Here is a 22,501-nt window from a genome sequence, read left to right as displayed (position 1 = left end):
TTCACCCTATCAATGGTAACAACAGACTGACTCACAGGCCCCATGGACTGTCGTCATGTAATTCCACGTTGTATGCCCACCCATTCCCTATCCTGCAAACAACCATGCACCTTTCTGCCAAGCACCATCATTAGACCAATGGCTAAACCAATGGTTTTCAAACTATGGATTCCATGGAGTCTTGTCAAAGACCCAGCCTTCCCCTTCTACCCCACCTATTCCCCGTCCCCCAACATAGAGTCTCAACCAAAACACCTCTATGCTTTGCAATTTTATGAATTAGGCTTCCTTATAAAAGAATTTTTTTAAAAACCTTGTTCTGCTCCTAACAATGTTTAAAAGTCACGGAGTCCTGTGACCACGGCAGATTCCTACTGCCGAAAGAACATGTGAACTCTCCATAAGGATCACATTTCAGATTTCAAATAGATTTCACCCCCATAACTTATCTTTTTTTTTTTTTTTTTTTTTTTTTTTTTTGATTAGAGACAGTGCTTCACTCTTGACCAAGCTTCAGTGCAGGGGCATGATCACAGCTCACGGCAGCCTCAAACTCCTGTGCTTGAGCGATCCTCCCAGCTTAGCCCCGTGAGGCTACAGCTATGCACCATCAACCACACCTGACTAATTTTTTTTTCTTGCAGAGACAGAGGTCTCACTGTGCTACCAAGGCTGGTTTAGAACTCCTGGCCTCAAGCAACTCTCCCATCTCGGCCTCCCAAAGTGCTGAGATTACAGATGGGGGCCACTGTGGCTGGTCTCCCATTGTTTCTTGGTTACCATATTTCTGATATTAAGACTCATTTAACTTCCCTAAGTTTTGACGTTAGTAAAATGGCCCTGGCTCAGTCCTGTGGAGCCTGTGAGATGGTGCACTACACACCTGCACAGTCACGAGGCGGGAGCTTGCACCCTCCTCTGCTCTTGAACTGAAGCTCTTTCCTCAGTGATCTTCTGAAGTCCAGGCTTCTGAAGAAATGAGTTGCTTCAGCCAGGCGTGGTGGCTCACACCTGTAATCCCAGCACTTTGGGAGGCCGAGGAGGGTGGATCACGAGGTCAAGAGATCAAGACCATCTTGGGCAACATGGTGAAACCCCGTCTCTACTAAAAATAGAAAAGAAATTAGCTGGGCGTGGTGGCGCGTGCCTGGAGTCCCAGCTACTTGAGAGGCTGAGGCAGGAGAATTTCTTGAAACTGGAAAATGGAAATTGCAGTGAGCCAGGATTGTGCTACTGCACTCCAGCCTGGCGATAGAGCAAGACTCAGTCTCAAGTGGGGGGAAAAAAAGAAAGAAATGAGTTGCTTCAATTGCATGAGTCTCCGAGTGGCGTCTCCTGGCTGGCCTGCATTCCCTTGGCTCCTTGTATCGGTGTCAGAGCAGGACCCAGAGGGGCTAGTCTGGAGTTTCCCAAACCTATGTGAGATGCGATAGTAATTGGGAGGCTTTTCCTATGAGACAGTAAAAGTGAAGGGTTTTGAATGCCTTGTACCACTCAAATCTACTTATACTGTAAGAAAGGCTTTTGCTTGCTCTCCGCTCTCCAGGACTCTCTGCTTTTGGCTGTGTGTGCTGAGACCCAGGCAGCAGCAGAGGGCACAGGACAGCGGTGCAGCGTGGAACAGCATCCATTATAAAGCCCAGGGAAGCGTCAGAAGGCCCGGACGGCCCCACAGTTCATTCCGGGTGCTCTGACCTAACTATGCCTTCACAGCAAGACAGAGAGGACCACAGCACCCACACAGGGTGGGGACAGGGTGGGGACTGAGGGAAAGGGAATCTGTTGGAATTCAAACCCCGGAAATAAGAAAGCATGCAAGCTTCTGAGTACAGTCTGAGAAAATCGTGCAGGGACTTGTTAATGGAAGAAAAACACTCCTTTATAGGAATAACCCCATAGGACCTGTATAGAATTTTGGCATCTCTAGCAACATCCCAACGTATATAACCCTGTTTTCTTTTCTTTTCATTCCTTTTCCCTAGTTATTAATTCAATACCCAGTTATTCATTCTGATGACTGATGCATACTACAATCAGGTCATTTTATTATTAGAGTTAATGTCAGTTCAGGCCTGGACACCACAACACCTCCCCAGCCCTGCCCTGAGAGATTCTGATTCAGTTCATCAGCAGTATGTCCTGAGAACCAAGGATTTTTAAAGCTTCCCCAGAAGATTCTCATGTGCAGCCAAGGTAAAGCAGCACTGCTTTAGCCAGTAAGTGGGGCCAGAGAGGTCCCTTGGAATTATCTCAAGTATCGTCTCAAAATGAGAGACTCTTCCTCAGGAATTGGTGGGTAACCAGAGGTGAACTAGAACTAGGAGTAAGCTAGGAATGGACCAGGAGTGGGTAATGAGGAGTAAACTAGAATTAATCAGGCGTAATCAGGGGTAAATTAGAACTAGAAGTGAACCAGGAGTGAGCTAAAAGCGGGGGCTAAATGGTAGAACCCAGGTCCATGCTCTGGGCTCATTCTAAAGGTAGAATCGGGCATGCCGACAATTGATGCCTCAGTTTTCAAAGGTTCACACGGGAGAAATCAATGTCCAAGAGGATCAAGGAAGTGATTTTGAGATGGGTCTTTAAGAATGAGGAGAAATTTTCCAGGTGGTGAAAGGGAAGTGCAAATAATCTGTAATGGAGAGAACAGCACATAGAAAATAACCTTACAGCCAGTATGGTGTGTTTGGAGAAGAGCGCAGTTCCCAGGCTGGAGGATAGCTGTCCTTAGCAGTGACACCCATACATTAGAAAGGCTTTTGTGCTTTTCTCCTCCAAGACAGGAAAGCTATAGAGCCAGGAATACTGACTCTGCCTCCCTACCTTTCCTGAGGAGAAAAGACACCTCAGAAACAGAATGAATGGTGCAGCTCACAAGAACCAAAGGCAAGAGTCAGTGCTTCGAGGAAAGGGGAAACTGAGTCCTGGGAAGTCAACACAGCCTTGACATGTCACCCCAAGACACCAGCAGGACGTAGTCCTCTGGGGTTTGCTGGTGACAGCAGTGGAACCCACTTGGAGATCTTGGTGCATGATCTCCAAATAAGTAATATTTTTAACGGGCTAATAGCTATTTGTTCATCTACATCCCAATGTTATATTGATAGATTACCAGAATTGCTGATTGTCAGGAAGGGGCTCAGGGATGCCCATGGTTCTCCCTTTTGAGCTCTTGTTTACAAGCTCTTCCCTTCCCCTTTACTGGAATCAGTAGTTTACACCACGTGTATAGCTCCAGCACATATCACTATGCTGGATTTGCACCAACTCTTGACTTTCTTATTCTTCAAGGAACCCCTGAAGACTTTTGGTTTTCATATAATGATTTTCACTGGCACTTTCTAGCCTATCAATAAGACCCTGGAGGAAAATGTCCAGCAGTAACTGTGTAGCGCTCATGAGATAGGTCTGGTGGAGTTAATGAGCTGCCTGGGCTCACACAAAGCAGAAGCCCAGCGTACGTGAGAGATGAGGGTGACCACACCAGGAGGAGGACTTGACACCCTTCTCCACGTCGGAAGAAACACAGTTCAAAAACCTTTAGGAAAGGACTTTTAATGATGGAGTTGGGGGTAGATAGATACTATGACACAGATGATTTCTGAATCCTTCAAATCAAATTGATTGGGGAATGGACTATGCCAATCTAAACATGAATTTACTAGAGAAAAGGAGGTACTTAGCTATTCAAGAGAATTCTGTAAACAGTAAAAGCCATAGCCCTATACTTGGAGACAGTTCTGGATATGGCATCACCGATGGATAGTCCATTGCATCCAAAAAGCATACACAACATACTTTTCAAAAAGAACAAAAAGGTATGCAGTTAACTCGGAAGAGGAACGTTCCTTACAAAATTTACTGTGCTGCACAGATTGGTCCTGCAGTGGAGAAGGGTACATTCATTATTCTGGTAGCTTTGAGATACTTTCTCTGACGCTGAACCCTTGAACTCTTGTTTATCTGTTTCATTTATTAGTGATGAGTCCCTTTGTGGTTTGCCTATCCTGTGTTCGATTTGCCTTTTATCTTATAAATTGGCAACATCATTTCTTCATGATTCTCCAGAGGTAACTAATGGTAGCTTAAATCTTCATTTGTCATATGTGAAAAATAATGCAGAATTCTGAGTGAGTTTTGAGTAGCTGGAAGAAACAAACAGATGAGCAAAAACATGCAGGTATAATATATATTTATATAAAGATCCAGCATTTCCGGGCAGTCTGGATAGGCCAGGGATTTTATAGTGTGGAATATTTCATGGGCCTTTCAAGGATGAAGGAAATTTGTTTTGAAACACTGGCTAGTTTAAAGACACTCCGGAGGTGCAAACTTTTTGCAACACATGTTTCACAGCCCCTCCGGCTCTGAACTTTCTTCCACAACATTTGTCTTCCAAAACAATTTCAGCATTGTGGAAACAGAATGTTGAATATTTCAGAGCTGCAAGTCTTGGGGGAAATGGCCTGTCTTTAAGGTTAGATAAATAAGTTTAAACTATTTCTGACATTTTATAGCTGTTTCAACAGACCAAATGTGTTATTTTGAAAGACCATGAAGAGCAGTGGTACAAAGAGGCCTGTCTGAATTTCCTCTGGCCTGTTCAGTTCTTTGAAAAGGTTCACACGTGTAACGATGCTTCTAGGTGCTTGTGGGGTAGGAGTCAGAGTTCAGTATGGGACTTACGGAGTTTGAGGTGCCTGTGCCGATGGGAGATGTCCAGGAGTCTTGAATTCAAGGGAGAGATTAAGATCGGATAGGGAGATGTGGGAGTTTTCAGCATAGGAATTATCATTATATTCCTCAAAGTAGATGACATGGCCCCCAGGACAGTGTGTAGTGAGAAGGAAGGACTTGCTTCTGTACTCTGGTGTGGTCGCACGTTCTTTATTTCAGACTTCCTATTTCTGACATTTTCTTTTGGAACGTAACTATGTCAGTTTGTTCTGAGAAGCTTGTGCTGGCATGGCCACTTGGCCGTCTTGGTTGTTTTCATACCTTAGTTTCTAGTCTAGACTCCCATGGTTAACAAGGAACAGAGAACCACCTCGAACTGGCTAAAGAGAAAATGGAGAAACTGTTGACTAATAAAACTGAAAAGTCCTGGAGTGTAGCGAATGGTAGACACATCTGGATTCAGGAACTTAAATGATTTAATCAAGAATCCACTCCTCAGCCAGGCACGATGGTGCACACCTATAGTTCCAGCTATTCGGGAGGCTGAGATGGGAGGATCCCTTGAGCCCAGCAGTTCGAGGCTTCAGTATGCTACAATTAGGCCTGTGAAGAGCCACTGTACTCCAGCCCAGTGTGACCCCATCACTTAAAAAATAAAAATCCATCTCTCTCTGGCTTTTTTTTTTTTCCTGTGTTTTGAGGTTGTTAGTGTATAGGTGTTGAGGGAAGACCGTGTATGTTAGCAGATCATAAGACATCATAAGCAGTTTATTTTTTGTTCCAAGTGAGATGAAAGCCATTAGAGAATTCCAAACAAAGGAATGTCATGATCTGAGCTACCTTTTAGAAGAAACGCTATGGTTACTGTGTTGAAAACAGACTGTAAAAAAATCAGAGAGTAACAGGAAGGCAAGGGTGGAAACAGGGAGATGAGAAAGGAATGCCAGGTGAGCAAAGCCATCCCTCAGCACCCTGCCCTGAACTCCATTTCCCTCTCCAGCTATCGCCTCAGGTCTGGAGTTCCGTTTACAGCAAAGTGTCTCAAGAGTAGTTTATAATTGCTGTCTTCAATTTCATTTCTCTTCATTCTCTCTTGAATCCACTCCAACCAAACATTCTCCATACCATTACCTTCACAGCTGTTGTCAAGGTTACCAACAGCCTACTATGGAAGTGTGAACTGCTAACTTCAGTGGTCAGTTTTTTTTTTGTTTATTTGTTTGTTTTTGGAGACAGATTCTTACTCGGCTTACTCTGTTGCCCAGGCTGGGGAGCAGTGATGTGACCTTGGCTCACTGCAACCTCCACCTCCCGGGTTGAAGCAATTCTCCTGCCTCAGCCTCCTGCGAAGCTGGGATTACAGGCACACACCACCACGCCTGGCTAATTTTACTTTTATTTTTATTTTTTTATTTTTAGTAGAGACGGGGTTTTACCATGTTGCCCAGGCTGGTCTTGAACTCCTGACCTCGGGTGATCTGCCCGCCTCGGCCTCCCAAAATGCTGAGATTACAGGTGTGAGCCACCATGCCTGGCCCAGGGGCAAGTTCTTAGACCTTACCTTACTTGCTCATTTGACTACGGTAGCATTGGACAGTGACTACTCCCTCCTCCTCCACTTCTAGGAACCACTCTGTTTTCTACCTACCATAGTAGCTGTTCCTTGTAGCCTCCTTTGTTCTACCTCTTGTCCCTGATCTCTAGGTTGAACTACCCCTGGCCTCAGTCCTCAGATGTTTTCTCTTCTCTGCCTCTACTCTCTCCCTCTTGATCCCATACATACACAGGGACTCAAATATGACATCTATGTGCCGGAAACTGTTAAATTTCTATTCTTAGCACAGACCTTTCCCCTAAGCTCTAGATGAACATTTCCACACGCCTGCTCAGCATCTCCCTGTGGATATGTAATAGGTATTTCAAATCTAACATGTCCGAAACTTCTCTCCTGAGTTCTGCTCCCAAACCTGCCTCTCTTAGTGTCCCCCATCTCAGTGAATGACAATGCCATTATTTCATTTGCTTGAGCCAAAAACCCTGGAGTCATTTTTGGCTTGCTTTTCCCCTCTCACACTACCCTACCTGCATCAAATTCTGTGTGCTCTACCTTCAGAGTAGGCCCAGAATCTGACCATTTCTTACCACCTTCATTGCTACCACACTGGGCCAAGTCACTGTCATCTCTAGGCTGGGTTATTTTGACAGGTTGCTCACTGGTCTTCATGCCTCTGCCCTTGCCCCTTGCAATCAACACAGCAGTCAAAGCAGTCCTTTAAAAACACAAGTCAGCTCACGCCATTCTTCAAAATCTTTGGAATAGAAACCAAAGCCTTACAATGACCTAGCAGGCTCTCTGTGACCTGAGTCCCACCTGCCACTTCTCTGACCTTGTCACCTACTGCTCTCTCCCTGACTCACATCTCTGCAGCCACATGCTCTTTTATTTTTCTCCAAAATTGGAGGAATGTGTCCTGGACCAGTCTGATGAAGCCTGTGGTACTACTTCTGAAATAATATTTTCAAAATATTAAATATAGTGCATTTAAAGAAAACCAATTATAATCAAAATATAGGTATCAAAATATTAATAAACCAAATGCATGATCAGATAATATATGTACTTCATTACTAATGCATCAAATTCAAAATCTAGCATTGGGTCCAATAGTTACCATAGTTTTGAAGCAGTGTTAGCATAAAGAATATTTTGAGAGATCTGTTCATACTTGTAATGTGATACGAAAATATCTATGACTTCCGTTGGTGAAAGAGTTAAAGATACTGCATTCATAATAGAAGTCCTGCACTTCAGCCAGAGTTGGTGAAAAGGTCACGAACCCCTGAGTCCTACCTGTGGATCCACATGAGGCTTATGGTCCCCAGGTTAAGAACTCCGCTTCAGGGCGAAGGTACATGCTGTTTCCTCTGCAGGAAATGCTCTCCCCTGAGATCTCCACACAGCTCGTTTAGCCTGGCTGGAGGCCTTTGGAAACCTCGTTTCAATGCAGAATTGACAACAATGCTTACAAGCTTCTTACCATGGCAGAATAACAAATAAGCCAATGTATCCTAAACGGTTGAGGGTCTCTCACTTTAAGAGGCTTTATGTCTTGAGAAAAACCTCACTAATTTGAACTAATTGTAAGAGGCAGTTCTGAAATAATAAACATCCCTGAGTTGTAAAATGTTTTCAAGTCTATGAATTACTTTTTAAAATGTTCAGTCATTTAAGCGAGAATTACTTAGGATCTTAAAGGAAACCACTTTAATTTATAAATATTGATTTATACTCACATAACAATTGTGTATATGTTGTGGAGGCCAATGAAGTATTTGAAGGGAATTATGAAATGATTTCAACTGTTCCCCCTCAAATGTTTAAGGAGATTTTCTTTCTTTCTAGCTAATATAACCCTTCTCCGAATTACCATAGATTCCAAAACAATAGCATCTGAGTTGATGAGGATTTTACCATACAGTCAGCACGTTATTCTCTTCGCTGCTTGGAAGAGAGCATTGGCCTGAATAACCAAAAAGGTCACGCCGATGTATCTTTGGGATAGAATATGGTTTTCTTTTAGTAAATGCATTCCCTAGTGTATTCATTTATGCATTCAGCAAACATTCACACATCTAATCTTTGCCAGGCCTGCACCCATGATCTACTGAGGAGGCCTGAGATTAATATAGTAATAATACTATAAAATAATACTGGTCATAGAGGGCAAATAATAACAATGAAATAATATATGAAAGAAGAGATGGATGAATGAATGAATTGATCACACACATATTGTAGAGCTAAAAGGGACCCCAAGAGAAAATTTAACATGAAGTTAAATCACAGAAATGTTTTTGGGCTCTGTCATTAACTTGTTAAAAGTTGGGGGTAGGTGATACAGGTAATACATTCAGTCAAAAAACAAGGCACCATGCCATGAAAAGTCTGGCTCTTGCTCCTGTTCCCATGCTTTCCCACATCTGCACTCCATGTTCCTCCTTACAGGTGTCTTCCCTATCTCTCTAGTCTACATGAGGCACAGCTTCTGTGCCTCAGCGGCATCTAGTGTTTACCTTTATTGCGTGTTCTTATCTCTCTCTATTGCAGTTAGCTTTTTTGATGCATGGGCCCACCCTAGATTAAGGTCTGCACGGAACTTAGTTCACCATTTTATTCTTAGCATCAGCACAGAGTCTCACATATAGTAGGCACGCCATACGCATTTTTTGACTAAGGGAATGAAATAATGAAATGGTTGTATTACATTTCAAAACATAAGCTATGTAGCCAAAGCTGTATTCAGAATAAAATTAATAACTTTAAATGATTTGCTTTAAAATGAGCAAATAAACTAAATGTTAAAGACTGAGAAATTTTCCTGTAAGCTAGAAATAGAAGGAAATTTATTTGACATGATAACTGTCAGATACTAAAAAAAAAACCATCATGCCTAAGAAAGAAACATTAGTAATATTCCCATTAAAGTGAGAAGCAAGAGAAATATGCTGCTGTCTTAGACCATTGGGGCTGTTATAAAAGAATGCTATAGACTCAGTGGCTTATAAACAACAGAAAATTTATTTCTCACAGTTCTGGAGGATGAGAAGTCCAAGATTAAGCTTTCTATGTTGAAGGAAGTCCAAGATCAAGATTTGGGGAGGGGACACAAATAGTCTAAAGTACCTGCTATCGTGGTTATTACTCAGTTTTGTTCTAGAGACACTAATACAGTAAGACAAAAAGAAATCAGAAGTATATTGGAAAGGAAGAGAAAATTGTCATGTGCAAATGATATAATTATTTACCTTAAAAAAACAAGAAAATCAATTTGAAAAACTATTCAAAATAATAAAGTTCAGTAAGATGACTGGAAACAAGATAAATATGCAGATGCTTATAGCTTTCCTAAGTGTTGGCAGTAAACAACTACAAAATGCATTTTTTAAAATCTTGTTTACTGCAACAGCAAAAAGCTATAACATGCATAGTAATAAACATATTAAGAGATGTGTAAGAGGCTGGGCGCAGTGGCTCTAGCCTGTAATCCCAGCACTTTGGGAGGGCCGAGGCGGGTGGATCATGAGGTCAAGAGATCGAGACCATCATGGTCAACATGGTGAAACCCCGTCTCTACTAAAAATACAAAAAATTAGCTGGGCATGGCGGTGTGTGCCTGTAATCCCAGTTACTCAGGAGGCTGAGGCAGGAGAATTGCCTAAACCCAGGAGGAGGAGGTTGCGGTGAGCCGAGATCGCGCCATTGCACTCCAGCCTGGGTAATAAGAGCGAAACGCCGTCTCCAAAAAAAAAAAAAAAAAAGGCTGGGCGCGGTGGCTCAAGCTTGTAATCCCAGCACTTCAGGAGGCCGAGGCGGGTTGTGGTAAGCCGAGATTGCGCCATTGCACTCCAGCCTGGGTAACAAGAGCGAAACTCCGTCTCAAAAAAAAAAAAAAAAAAAAAGAGGTGTGTAAGATCTACCTATGTTGTGGTTAAGAGACGTTCTGAATCAAATTGCATTGGTATAAATCTCAGCTTCGATGTTTAATAGCTGTGACCTTTCAGAAAGCTGAACCTTTCTGTATGCATATGTATGTACAAGAAAATACTAAAAAGATATATACACATGCAATTAGCATCCCTTTGGCTATTTAGGGCCAGCTTAGTTTTTATAACAAAATGTAAAACAAATCCCAGTGTATTCGTTTTCTATTGCTGCTGTAACAAATTAACACAAACTTAGAGGCTTAAAACAATACCCATATATTATCTCACCTATGTTGTATGGGTCATCTTGGCACAGAGCTACTGAACTGAGTGTTCCACTTAGAATATCTAACGCCAAGATCAAGGTGGTGGCATGGCTGCATTCCTTTCTGGAGGCTCTGGGGATAAATCTGCTTCCTAGCTTCTTCAGGTTATTGGCTGAATTCCTCATTATTTTAGAACTGAAGTTCCTATTTTCTTGATAGCTGTCAGCTGAAGGCCACTCTCATCTTTTAGAGGCCACCTGCACTCCCCAGCTCAGGGCCCTTTTATCTTCAAAATTAGCAATGGTGGATCATGTTCCTCTCACACTTTGAATCTCTCTGAACTCCTCTTCTGCCTCATCTCTCCTAGTTTCTCATTCTCCACATGTCCCTGATAGCTTCTGTCCTTCTCTTCTGATTTTAAGGACTCACAGAATTACAATGGGCCCACCCAGATACCGCCCCATTTTAAGTCCAGCTGAGTAGTAACTTTAATTACATCTGCAAATTCCCTCCGCACCAGTGCCTAGATTGTTATTTGATGGAGTAATCAAAGGATGAGAATCTTGGGACAACATGTTTAGAATTCTGCCGACCATACTTGGATCATACAAAGCCACAGGATTCAGGACAAAAAATCCCAAGGGCAACCCTCTCAGACTCAGATTTTTAAAACTTCAAATAGTATATCTGAACACAATGAAGTTCCCATTCTTCTTTCAGATTTCTTTCACAGATGAGACAGTGGAAATCTCAAGTGCCTTGCCCAAGGCTACAGAACTAACAATTATTGAGAATGAGAACAAAGCCTCACCCCAACCCAGCCAAGATAGTTCTCTTTCCCCTATGTATTTCCACCTTTACTTTGAATAGAAATTTAGTCCTTTTTTCACCTTGAGTTTTCAGGCAATATTTCAGTGCCAGTAACAGTCTTTGGTTTCTTCACGTAAATTTAAGCATTTCTAGATCAACAGTTTCCTCTAAAGCCACACAATGAGTTCCTTGAAAGACTTGAATAACCAGCTTGATGTAATGGACAGAGCTGAATCTGAAGTCAAAAGGCTTACCAGGTTCCTCAATTGCGGGATACAGCTAACAATGACTGCCTCCCAGGAAACAGGATTAAGTACGAGAATTCAGGTGTCACCATGTTCGTGGAACATGCATTTTGCCTACTGTAAGGTGTGTTGCACATGTCATGATAATAGTGGTGGTGTCTGGTTTTTTTTTGTTTTGTTTTGTTTTGTTTTGTTTTTTTAAGTCGGAAAGCCATGCCATGTCTTCTCCACTCTCACTAGCCAGAGTACTGCAAAAGGAGAAAACATCCTCAAAAACAGTTGCCTAGAGCACTATTGGTGTCCTCTCAAGCTATTCCAGTTCTTAAGAACCAAGTGAGGTCAGGTGCAGTAGGAGGCTGAGGTGGGGAATTGCTTGGGCCCAGGAGTTCAAGGCCTCCCTGGGGAACATGGGGAAACGCTGTCTTTACAAAAAATACAAAATTAGCTCTGCTTGCACCTGTAGTCCCAGCTACTTGGAGACTGAGGAAGGGAGGATGGCTTGAGCCCGAGAGGTTGCAGTTAAGTCAGGATTGTGCCACTGAATTCCAGCCTACATTACAGAGGGAGACTCCATCTCAAAAATAAAAAAAAAAAAAAAGAACCAAATGAAATTTCTCGATTCCTCTGAATCTTAAATTCCACAGCCCAGCAAAATGCTAAGATTCCTCTAGGCTTGAGGAAAGACATTCTTTCAGTTCCTTCTGCTCCCTCTGTGGCTCCTGCAGTGTTGCTTACAGTCCCTGCACCTCACTGCATTGACCCAGAACTGAAACACAGCACTTCCCTTTCTCCCTGAAGCTATCCTCTTATACAAAGAATTAATGAACTCCGTTTCCCTGAATGTTGTATATTCTTCCTGAGGGAGGACTGTTTCATTGCATATGCACGGCAAACAACTTAAAGACCTCTAGGAGATATTTATGTTTTCCACAGACTTCCTTGTGACAACCCACCCCTGGGAATTTCTCACTCTGGCTCTGCCTCCATATTGCGCCAGCTTTACCAACTCCTTTCCAACCACTCTCTGGCTACCCTACCCACGTTCAAAATTCTCTCCCTTCCCAATACAGAGCCGTCCCACTCTCCTTGGCTTCTACTCCAAAACTTATGTGTGTAAACCAGTCACGTGTTCAGCAGACCAAAGCTTTTTGCTTTAACAGGATCCTCCACCTGCCATAGAGTAGCTATAGCAATAGAAATAGCCATTTTTCCTATTATATATGATTAAACCCATATGCTGACTCGTGGCCAAAACAGTGAATGTGGTTCTGTCGAGTGGTTCTGTGGCCCTGTTCTTAAAGGAATTGCCTTTATCATATTTGTTTTTGTTCCAAAGGTGTCCCTCAGCCTAATGTAACTTGGTTGAAGACAGGAGGATCTCTGAGTGACAATGTTTCCTTGCTTTTCAATGGATCCCTATTGTTGCAGAATATTTCCCTTGAAAATGAAGGAACCTACATCTGCACAGCCACCAATGCGCTTGGAAAGGCAGTGGCAACATCTGTACTCCACTTGCTGGGTAAGTGTCGAATTCTTATTGCTCCTTAAGTGCCTCCTCTAATATGCACAAAGTACGCCCCGGTTTTGTTGATTTTGGAGTTGAGAAGTGAACAAGATGGACATCAGATGTTTTTAACCATTGCTACCACTGCCTGCTTAAAAACGAGCACTAAATTCTAACACCCTGTCTTACCACCTGGAATCAGCGGCATCTAACACAGATGTTGTTAGTGTTTTGTTTTGTTTTGTTTGAGACAGAGTCTTGCTCTCCATCAGGCTGGAGTGCAGTGGCACCATCTCGGCTCACTGTAACCTGTGCCTCTTGGGTTCAAGTGATTCTTCTGCTTCAGCCTCCTGAGTAGCTGGAACTACAAGCATGCCACCATGCCCAGTTAATTTTTGTATTTTTAGTAGAGACGGGGTTTCACCATGTTAGCCAGGATGGTCTCCATCTCTTGACCTCGTGATCCGCCCCCCTCGGCCTCCCAAAGTGCTGGGATTACAGGCATGAGCCACCATACCCGGCCAGATGTTAGTGTTAAGGGTTTCATGAGGAAATGAACTTGAATTTGAATCACTGGCAGAATTAGTATAAGAATACATAATCCATTGCTAAACCAAGAGGAGAAAACGTGAAAGAGATTGCTCCATAATTTTCTTTGTGGGCAGTTAGAGGAGCCCAGAGATATAAAGAGATGGGGGGTGCCAATGCAGGGGGTTGGAATAGCTGTAATTAATGCATGAAATATTTTGATGTACATTCATTCTTGTGATACTTATGATAGCACAGTGTTGTGGGTGATAGTTTTTAATCTCGTTATATTTATGAGGATCCCTGGGCTCATAAAGATTTTGGACTAGTGCCCAAATATGTAGTCTGCTCTTTTGGTGCTTTTCCTGCTACCCCTCATGGACTCCTAGTGCTGATCAGAAAGGCAGCAGTGTGCCACCATATGGCTTTTTCCAAAGAGCCTCTGTGATCTTTCAAAATCTTGGCATGGAAGATTTTCAACAGATTGGCTAGGCTAACCCTGTCTGGTTATTGAATGACTTCTCCATGCTCCCTGAGAAGCCCCAGCCTGTTTCTTCCGTTTGCCCATCTCCACTCATGAATCTGCATGCTTGTCTCACTCCTACCTGACATACCTCTTCTTTCAGGAATCCCCTGAAGCCAAGCAGCTCATGACTTTGGTAACTTGATGGAGGGATCAAGTCACAGCCTTCCTCCACCATCCTCTGCTCTTATGTGCAAGCTTCACAACTTTCCTGTAAGCCTGCACTCCTCACTATGCAAGCCTAGGGGACACTGCCCATTTTCCTGCTCCCAGCATTCCTCTTGAGAGGAAGAGCTCTATCCAACCAATCTGCTTCCTCCAGACCCTTTTGTAATTATGTTGAATATATTTTCTTCATCTTGCAGTTTAGGCTAGAAACCCTGGAAACATACAGAGATGCCACATGCTAGGACAGTGAGTAACTACAACTCAACTCCTAAAACACCCCACACATCCATACTCACACGTATATCCCAAACCTGTGATCATGAGCTGAGTATGCAGGAGCACAACAGTATCATAGAGGGCTCATTTCCTAGAAACTGTCTTTAAGAACACCCTAGCTGGACCTAGAATTAGATAATGTCTAACTGATAAAAAGTGCTACTGTTTTTTTTCTTCTCAGAACGAAGATGGCCAGAGAGTAAAATCGTATTTCCCCAAGGACATAAAAAGTACATTCTCCAGGCAACCAACACTAGAACCAACAGCAGTGACCCAACAGGAGAACCCCTGCCTCGAGGTAGGATTTTGACCTTTTTAGATTTGCTATGTGTGGGGCATGTGTAAGGAAAAGGATTTAGCTAAAAGACCATCTGTGGTTTTCACTTTGCAATATATAAAATTATTTCTAGGCATTTGGCCAGCCTTTTTCTTGACCCTGTCTTTGGTGGTTCAACTTATTCTTTCCATATTGAAACACTTTTTAGAAAAATCCACTCCTGAGGAACCCCACAGAGTTCATATCTCAAATGTGCATTATTATTTGCGATACCATACATATTGATTTTCCAGTTTGAAAACTATTGCCAATGTGGTAAATATTAATAGATGGAAGTTTGCTGTGAGTATTAGAATTGATTCTTTCATTGATCTTTTTTCAAGACACAGTTTTCCATACACACCAACTTTGTTATGCATCAGTGCTTGATCAGGAAAACCTAATCTTAAGCGTTCCAGGCTTGTAAAACTGCAGAAGGCCAAGGGATCAAGGTAGAGTTAAGAAAATCAGAAATGCTAGAATCACAGAAAGCCATTACTGATCATCTCAGCTCCTTGTAGCTCAAAAGTGAGTAAATAACAGGGACACAAAGAAACTACTTTTAAACCTCATGTTTTACTCCATCTATTATACAGGAATAACAATGGCCATGTCGTTTCTACCTTTTAGATCTTGAGCAGTGCCTCTCATTTGCAGAAGGTATCAGGCGGAATGTAACTCAGGGATCTATATAAAATAACTTACGGATTCTAAGAAATACAGTCTCTAGGCTTTCACCTCCTGAGATGCAAGAGAGAGTACAGAAGGGGGAAAGAGTGTTGAGCTGCCAGTCAGCAATCCGTCATGTTACTTATGACATCATTATCTCAGGACATTTGTGGAATATATTTCTTCTCTCCGTTTAGACATAATACTATATCCATTATTGTATACCCAAATATCCATCTATTCATTGGATATTCAACAAATGTTTGCCAGTGCTTACTCCTCCCAGGTCTGGGGATGCAGAGATGAGCTCCTCCTTGAGAAGCTCACAGTCTGAGGAGGGAGGCAGTCATGTAAACAGATACTGTAAAACAGTGTGACAAGTTCCATAATAAAAAGATGACCAAAGTACAATGGTAGCACCAAGGAAAGGGCCCTACCTGTCTCTAGAGAGGTCAACTGAGTTTTCATGTAGCTCATGATGTTTGTTCGGGAAAAGGAGGAAATTCCAGTCAGAGAAACCCCGGTGTGCAAAGACAAAGAGACATTACATGTGGCATGAAACATAAAGATCAAAAGAACTGCCTCAAATCAATTAATGAAAAAAAAAAGGATATGTGTGAGGATGAAGCTATTGATGAAGGTGAAGCCTTTGGAATAGTCAAACTCTTGTTTATTGGGACTACCTGCATTTTTCTGCCACCTCCTACGCACACACACACAAACACATGCCCAAATATACAACCACACATATACACATTGTGGAACGTATCAGCCCTTCAAAGGATCCTTAGCTTAGCATTTCAGAGAGACTCCTTTATTAATTTAACAAATATTGGTTGCATGGCTGAGGCTAATATTTAACATACCCTGTCCTAGTGTTGAACAAGGCAGTGTTTATGGTCTTGACATTCCAGTAGAAAAGATGGACAAGAAACCAGTGAATAAATATTTAAGATACTTCTCGGTGGTAAGGGCTGTGAGATACACGGTGATTGGAGAAAGCCACTTTAGTGAAGACAGTCGGGATGGGCCTTCTAAGAGGTGGTATTTGAGCCCAGACCTAAAGAATGAGGTGAAACCATCTGTGCAGAAAAATGAGAAAGAAGCAAAGACCATAAAATTGGAATAAGGTTAATGTGGCCTTGTAATGAAATAAGATTCATGCGACTAGGGCACAGTGAGGGAGAAAGAGGGGTATGAAATGAGGTGGGAGAGTGGCCGAGGACCAGATTACTCAGAGCTTTGAGGTCCAAGGTAAAGACTCAAGAGTTTACTCCTAAAACATGGGAGGTCATTGAGGAGTCTTATATGGGAGTGATATGGCATGATCTGCTTTTCAAATGCATTTGTGTCAAAAAGCACTAAATAGAAAAAAAAAAATTATCAAATTGGACCGATCACATCAAAATTTTAAAGATCTGCTCATCAAAGACACTATTAAGAATAACGGATAAGCCACAGACTGGAAAAAATATTGGCAGAACATATGTCTGATAAGGAACTTATATGCAGAATATATAAAGAATTCCTACAAGTTAACAATGAATATCCCCCAACACACACACACACACACACACACACACACACACACACACACACACACACACACACAGTGGGCAACAGACTTAAACAGACACTTCACAAAAGATACCTAGATGGCATCAGGGAAATGGAAATTAAAACCTCAGTGACATACAATTTTATAACCAGTGAGTAACTAAAAACAAAGACTGACAGTGGCAAGTTTGGCAAGAATGTGAAGTAACTGAAACTCTCATGCACTGCTCCATGTGTAAAATGTTTAAAACTGCTTTGGAAGACTATTCACTGGCTTCTAATAACGTTAAGCATACACCTACCCTTGACCTAGCAGTTTCACTCACAGGTATTTACCTGAAAAAACTGTTCACAAAAAGCTTTGTTTAAGAATGTTCAACTTATTGATAATAGTCATTGACAGGAGGATAGATTAGAAACTATGGTATATTTATACAATGTGAACATGATTCTGCAATAAAAGAAAATGAAATGAACTACCGACATGCACAATTATATGAGTGAATCTCAGAAACATGCTAAGCAAAGGCCAGGCATGGTGACTTATTCCTTTAATCCCAGAACTTTGTGAGGCCTAGCTGGGCAGATCACCTGAAGTCAGGAGTTCAAGACCAACCTTGCCAACATGATTAAACCCTACTACAATACCCTTTTGTATTTTTAGTCTTTACTAAAAATACAAAAATTAGCTGGGCGTGGTGATGTGTGCCTGTAATCCCAGCTATGAGGGAGGCTGAGGAAGGAGAATTGCTTGAACCTGAGAGGCAGAGGTTGTAGCGAGTTGACATCACACCACTGCACTCCAGCCTAGGCGTCCAAGAATAAGCAAAACTAATGTATACTGATAGAAATGAACGAGTGGCTGCCTGGGAGGGGAGGACAATTGATTGGAAAGAGGCAAGAAAGGGATGATGAAAACATTGCATACCTTGCTTTGGATCATGGTTATGGAAGTGCTTACAATTGTGAAACCTTGTAAAACTGCACACCTGATATCTGATTATTTTATTGTGTATGAATTATATACCTCAGTTAAAAAGACACACATTTTAAAGGGAATGCACATGTCCTGCCTTGAACTGCCAAGGTGTTTTTGTGAAATGTGGCATAATAGAGTCAGACACACTTGGGATCTGGTCCAGCTGACAGGTGACAGACCTTGGGCAAGTTATTTTGTTTCACTCAGTTTCTGCCTCTGCAAATAAAAACGTCAACTTCGTAAGATGATCTTGAAAATTAAATGAAAAATTGATTATAAAGTGTCTAACTCAGTACCTGTCACCTGGGAGGTTCTCAGTAAACATAACTTTTTTAAAATAATAATAATAATAATTATTATTTTTTTGAGACGGAGTTTCGCTCTTGTTACCCAGGCTGGAGTGCAATGGCACGATCTCGGCTCAGCGCAACCTCCGCCTCCTGGGCTCAGGCAATTCTCCTGCCTCAGCCTCCTAAGTAGCTGGGATTACAGGCACGCGCCACCACGCCCAGCTAGTTTTTTGTATTTTAAGTAGAGACGGGGTTTCACCATGTTGACCAGGATGGTCTCGATCTCTTGACCTCGTGATCCACCCGCCTCAGCCTCCCAAAGTGCTGGGATTACAGGCTTGAGCCACTGCGCCCGGCAAAAATTATTTTTAAATAAACTGTAATCCTTAGTGTCCAACTAAAATACCTATTTTATATTTTTGCTTTGCAAATGATGCCATGTGCAATTTAAGATGAACTTCAAAAATTAGAAAAACTGTAAAACAAGTCAAAGAAATCACTCGACTATGTGAAAGAGCCTGTGGACACAGCTGGTAGCTATCAATTACTTGCCATTATTACAGGAAAATCTGGCACCTTCTGTGATCACACACAAATCCATCATCATCATGTCCTACCTCATCTTTTACTGAGTGTCAGCAGGGAAAGAGATTGAAATTTTTTAAAAGCTGGGATTACTGGAAGTGGTCAGCTTCTACTTTTGTAAAGGAAACTCCTGTTTATATTTTCAGATGTCTCTGTGACAAATTATTTATGCAGTTACAGGATCAATCTGAAGTTTAGATTAAGAATTAATGGAAAAATAAAAACAGATCTCAAATGCATCTTTAACCTTACTGCTTAATCCCTACTCCCTGTTCCTCCTGCTTAATCATCTTTCATTTCTCTGCCTGATCCACTTTTGAGAAATTGAACGCGTTAGGGCATCCCCTAGAGGTCCTCCTCTCTTGTCCTTTTGGCTGTGCTCAGAGAATGCTGGGGAGGCAGCCCACTGTTGAGAGTGCCTCCTCTCTCTGGGATCTTTCTGGCAGACCCAGCTGGCCTGTGATAGTCCCTCTCCAGGCTGGGGTCCAAGACCCCATTCTGGCTGCCATTCTCACCAGTTATTACAGGAAGTTAGTTGAGGGAAGGTAAGATTGAGAGGACTCCCTTGCACCTGTAAGATGGCTTTCTCTCCATATGCCTCTTAAAGAACCAGACTTGACCAAAAAACATCTCATGGCGGTCTTTGGCCATGTCCTCTCCGGCTCATTATTTCCCTTTTGGGGCTGCCATGATATTTTGTTTTCTTTCTGCAGAGCCTTTTTGGGAGGCTGGTAACTGGTCACATTGTTCTGCCACCTGTGGTCATTTGGGAGCCCGCATTCAGAGACCCCAGTGTGTGATGGCCAATGGGCAGGAAGTGAGTGAGGCCCTGTGTGATCACCTCCAGAAGCCACTGGCTGGGTTTCAGCCCTGTAACATCAGGGACTGCCCAGCAAGGTAAGTGAAGTCATTCTTCGTATCTCATCGACACCAAGTTTTTGCTTGTTTTAAAAGGTGCAGTAATTTGGACATAATAATTCAATAGCTAATTTAATCACCACCTAATCTACTTCCTGCACACCCAGGGCTATCAGTTCCTTAAGATTTTAGTAAGGCTAATTTCTTGGGTTTACCTAGGATGTAATTTAGTGGACCAGAATCACCAGAGGCACTAGTTAAAAACACAGTTCTCTAGACTTGACCCATGAAGGTAAACAATTAATAAGCTTTCTAAGCAATAGGTGATACAAATTAGTAATTTTAAAATGTTCAAAATCAAATTCATGGTCTCCAGCAAACTTGCCCCATCCCCAGTGTGTCAGATCTTAATGACCACATCCTAGACTCCCTTCCCTCACTTCCATCCAATCTTGTCCATTTCCACTGTTACCACTGAAATCCAGGCCGTCATTGTTTCTTACATGGATCACTCCAAGAGCCTGCTGGTTCTCATCTCCCTCCCTAGAGGACTTTGTCCACTCTCTAAGAATAAAGATCTTTAAAACAAATTCATCATGATAGTTCTCTTCTTAAAATCCTTCACACTTCTCTTAGGACAAAGGCCTACAAGATAGGTTGTGATAATCACAACCCCAGTCTCTTACGACTATCTTGCACACCTTTTTATCTCATCTAAAATAGTGCCTAGCAATAGTTAGATGCTCAGTAAATATTTACTGACTGAGTAAATGAGTGGAGGAATTGAGGTCCCTTTATATTGGGGCCTTGGGCTATCCCTCTGTCTTACTGCTTGTCCCTCCCACCCTAGTGATTTGATCTCCTTCTATGCTGTTATTTTTTGTCCCTTAGATCTGCTATTCTGTTTCCTGACTCAGAGCCTTTGCCTATACCTCTCCCTTTGCCTAGGATGCTCTTCTCTCTTCTTTTCACTGAATCGTTTCTATTCATCTGTATGTACCTCAATACATGTTCAGGGAAACTGTCCCTGAACTTGCCCTCCAATGTAAATCAGGCCTCTATGCTGTATTATTTTTTTACTTCCTTACTGTTCTTCATAGTTCTTACCACGATTGTCTGTCTTGCTCTCCCACTGGACTTTAAATTCTATGGGGAGTAAATCCACAGGTGTTTTGCTCAACAATTTATTCCTAGCACTTAGCACAATGTTTACTTCATCATATACTCTCTGTATTTATGAAATCAATGAATGAATGATATTACAACACAGACCTTAGCAGATATTTGACCAAATAGTACCAAAATACATAGTAAAAAAAAAAAAAAAAAAAAAAAAAATTAACAAATAACAAAGCATTTGTTGAGTACAAACCTATGAGGAAGATACTGTTATCCACCTCATTTTACTGATGAGAAACTGGAGTAATGTTTAATGTTATATAGCTCAATGCCCTTGGACAGATGTCCACGCTAGATGTAGTCATCTGTGCCTTGGAGGAAAGTGGGAGGAAGGGTCACAGTGTAAAGCAAAATAGGTGCCTTGAGGCCTGTTCTTAGAAGGGCTGTCAATATTGCAGGCACCCTAACTGCTATGTCTTCCAATACCCTTTGTAATTCTCAAAAGGAAGATCTCATGCTAAGGTCATCCCTCAGAAAGCAGCAGACTCATGCTTCAATAACTTGGAGTAACCTGACTGAGAAAGCTGCTTTATGGCATTTCTTGATTTTCAAAATGTGGAGAGAATCCACATTGGGAAATTTATCAGCAGTCTTTTTTCTCAAATATTCTAAAGCCTTTGCATACTCCTAGAATAAACAGTCAGACACTTTCATACCTAGAAGAGACCATAGAGATCATCTAATCCCGGATCCCTCTACATTCAACATTTCTGTGCCACGGCTCCCTCTGGTGGTCTGGAGAGGACTGTGGCTACCGTCTCAAGAAGGTTTTTAAATAAGTAAAATAAAATACATTTGATTACAAAAGAAACCAATTATATTGAAATTCACTTACTGAAATTTTTTAAAGATCCAATATAGATTTACTTCTCTATTAACATACAAAATAACAAGATATAGTTGTACTTTAATTTTAATATAGTGATGAATATAAATATTTTGAGACACTTGTCATAATTGTGATGTGCAAATATTGATGATTTCTATTGGTAACAAAATCACAGATATTAATGCTACTGTACTTGTGGCCTATGTTTCTATAATTGAAGAAAAATACTAAATTTCAGTTAGAGCTTAGTGACAATGAAGATGTAATTCTTTTTCATCCAAGTATGTGGTTTTCTTGGATAACCGTGGACGCCAGGTTAGAAGGTTCTGCTCTGTGGTCTCCCAGCAACAGCATCTTCAGTGACGAAGCACTCAGTATCTCAAAAGTGTCCAGCTCCAGGTTGTCTCCTGTAATCATTAAAGCATGAACTTTAGAGTCAGATAAATGCAGAATCCAATCCCAGCTCTGCTGGCAGGTTAGTGATGTGGTCATAGCTAAGTTATTCAATTTAATGGACGTCAGTTTCTTTTCTACAAGGATGGGAATAATAGAATTATACAAGCTAACATGTAAGTATCTTGTAGAGTGAACAACACTTACATGCTGGAAATACATTTTCTTCCTTTTAGTTTTAGTGAACTGAACTCTACCTTTTTGAAATTTCCTCCTAAATTTGCCCCAGCTTTACCCTCAAGGGGCACACAAGTAACAGCTCTACCCCATTCCTACAGTCGTCATCTCTACATGACACTGTTGCT

General features: G+C 41.8%; 1 protein-coding gene and 1 long non-coding RNA gene across 8 annotated transcripts in view; one reads left to right on the top strand and one right to left on the bottom strand.

The window, feature by feature from the left end:
• The window catches only part of ADAMTSL3 (ADAMTS like 3), a 335,335-nt gene that overhangs the window by 298,758 nt on the left and 14,076 nt on the right, over nucleotides 1-22,501 (top strand). For all 3 annotated transcript variants that reach the window (XM_074399945.1, XM_039480064.2, XM_074399944.1), the window contains exons 24-26: nucleotides 12,819-13,001; nucleotides 14,663-14,779; nucleotides 19,591-19,774. In XM_074399945.1, the coding sequence (XP_074256046.1) occupies nucleotides 12,819-13,001; nucleotides 14,663-14,779; nucleotides 19,591-19,774 (484 nt within the window). The remainder of the gene's footprint in view (nucleotides 1-12,818; nucleotides 13,002-14,662; nucleotides 14,780-19,590; nucleotides 19,775-22,501) is intronic.
• LOC120368105 (uncharacterized) overlaps nucleotides 15,355-22,501 on the bottom strand; it is a 70,061-nt gene continuing 62,914 nt past the window's right edge. For all 5 annotated transcript variants that reach the window (XR_012517820.1, XR_012517818.1, XR_012517822.1 and 2 more), the window contains one exon: nucleotides 15,355-22,150. This is a non-coding gene — a long non-coding RNA (uncharacterized LOC120368105). The remainder of the gene's footprint in view (nucleotides 22,151-22,501) is intronic.

The sequence above is a fragment of the Saimiri boliviensis genome, chromosome 5 (genome assembly GCF_048565385.1).
Source record: "Saimiri boliviensis isolate mSaiBol1 chromosome 5, mSaiBol1.pri, whole genome shotgun sequence".
Taxonomy (NCBI): Eukaryota; Metazoa; Chordata; class Mammalia; order Primates; family Cebidae; genus Saimiri; species Saimiri boliviensis.
The sequence above is the reverse complement of the archived record's forward strand: the minus strand, read 5'-3'. Positions and strand labels throughout refer to the sequence as shown.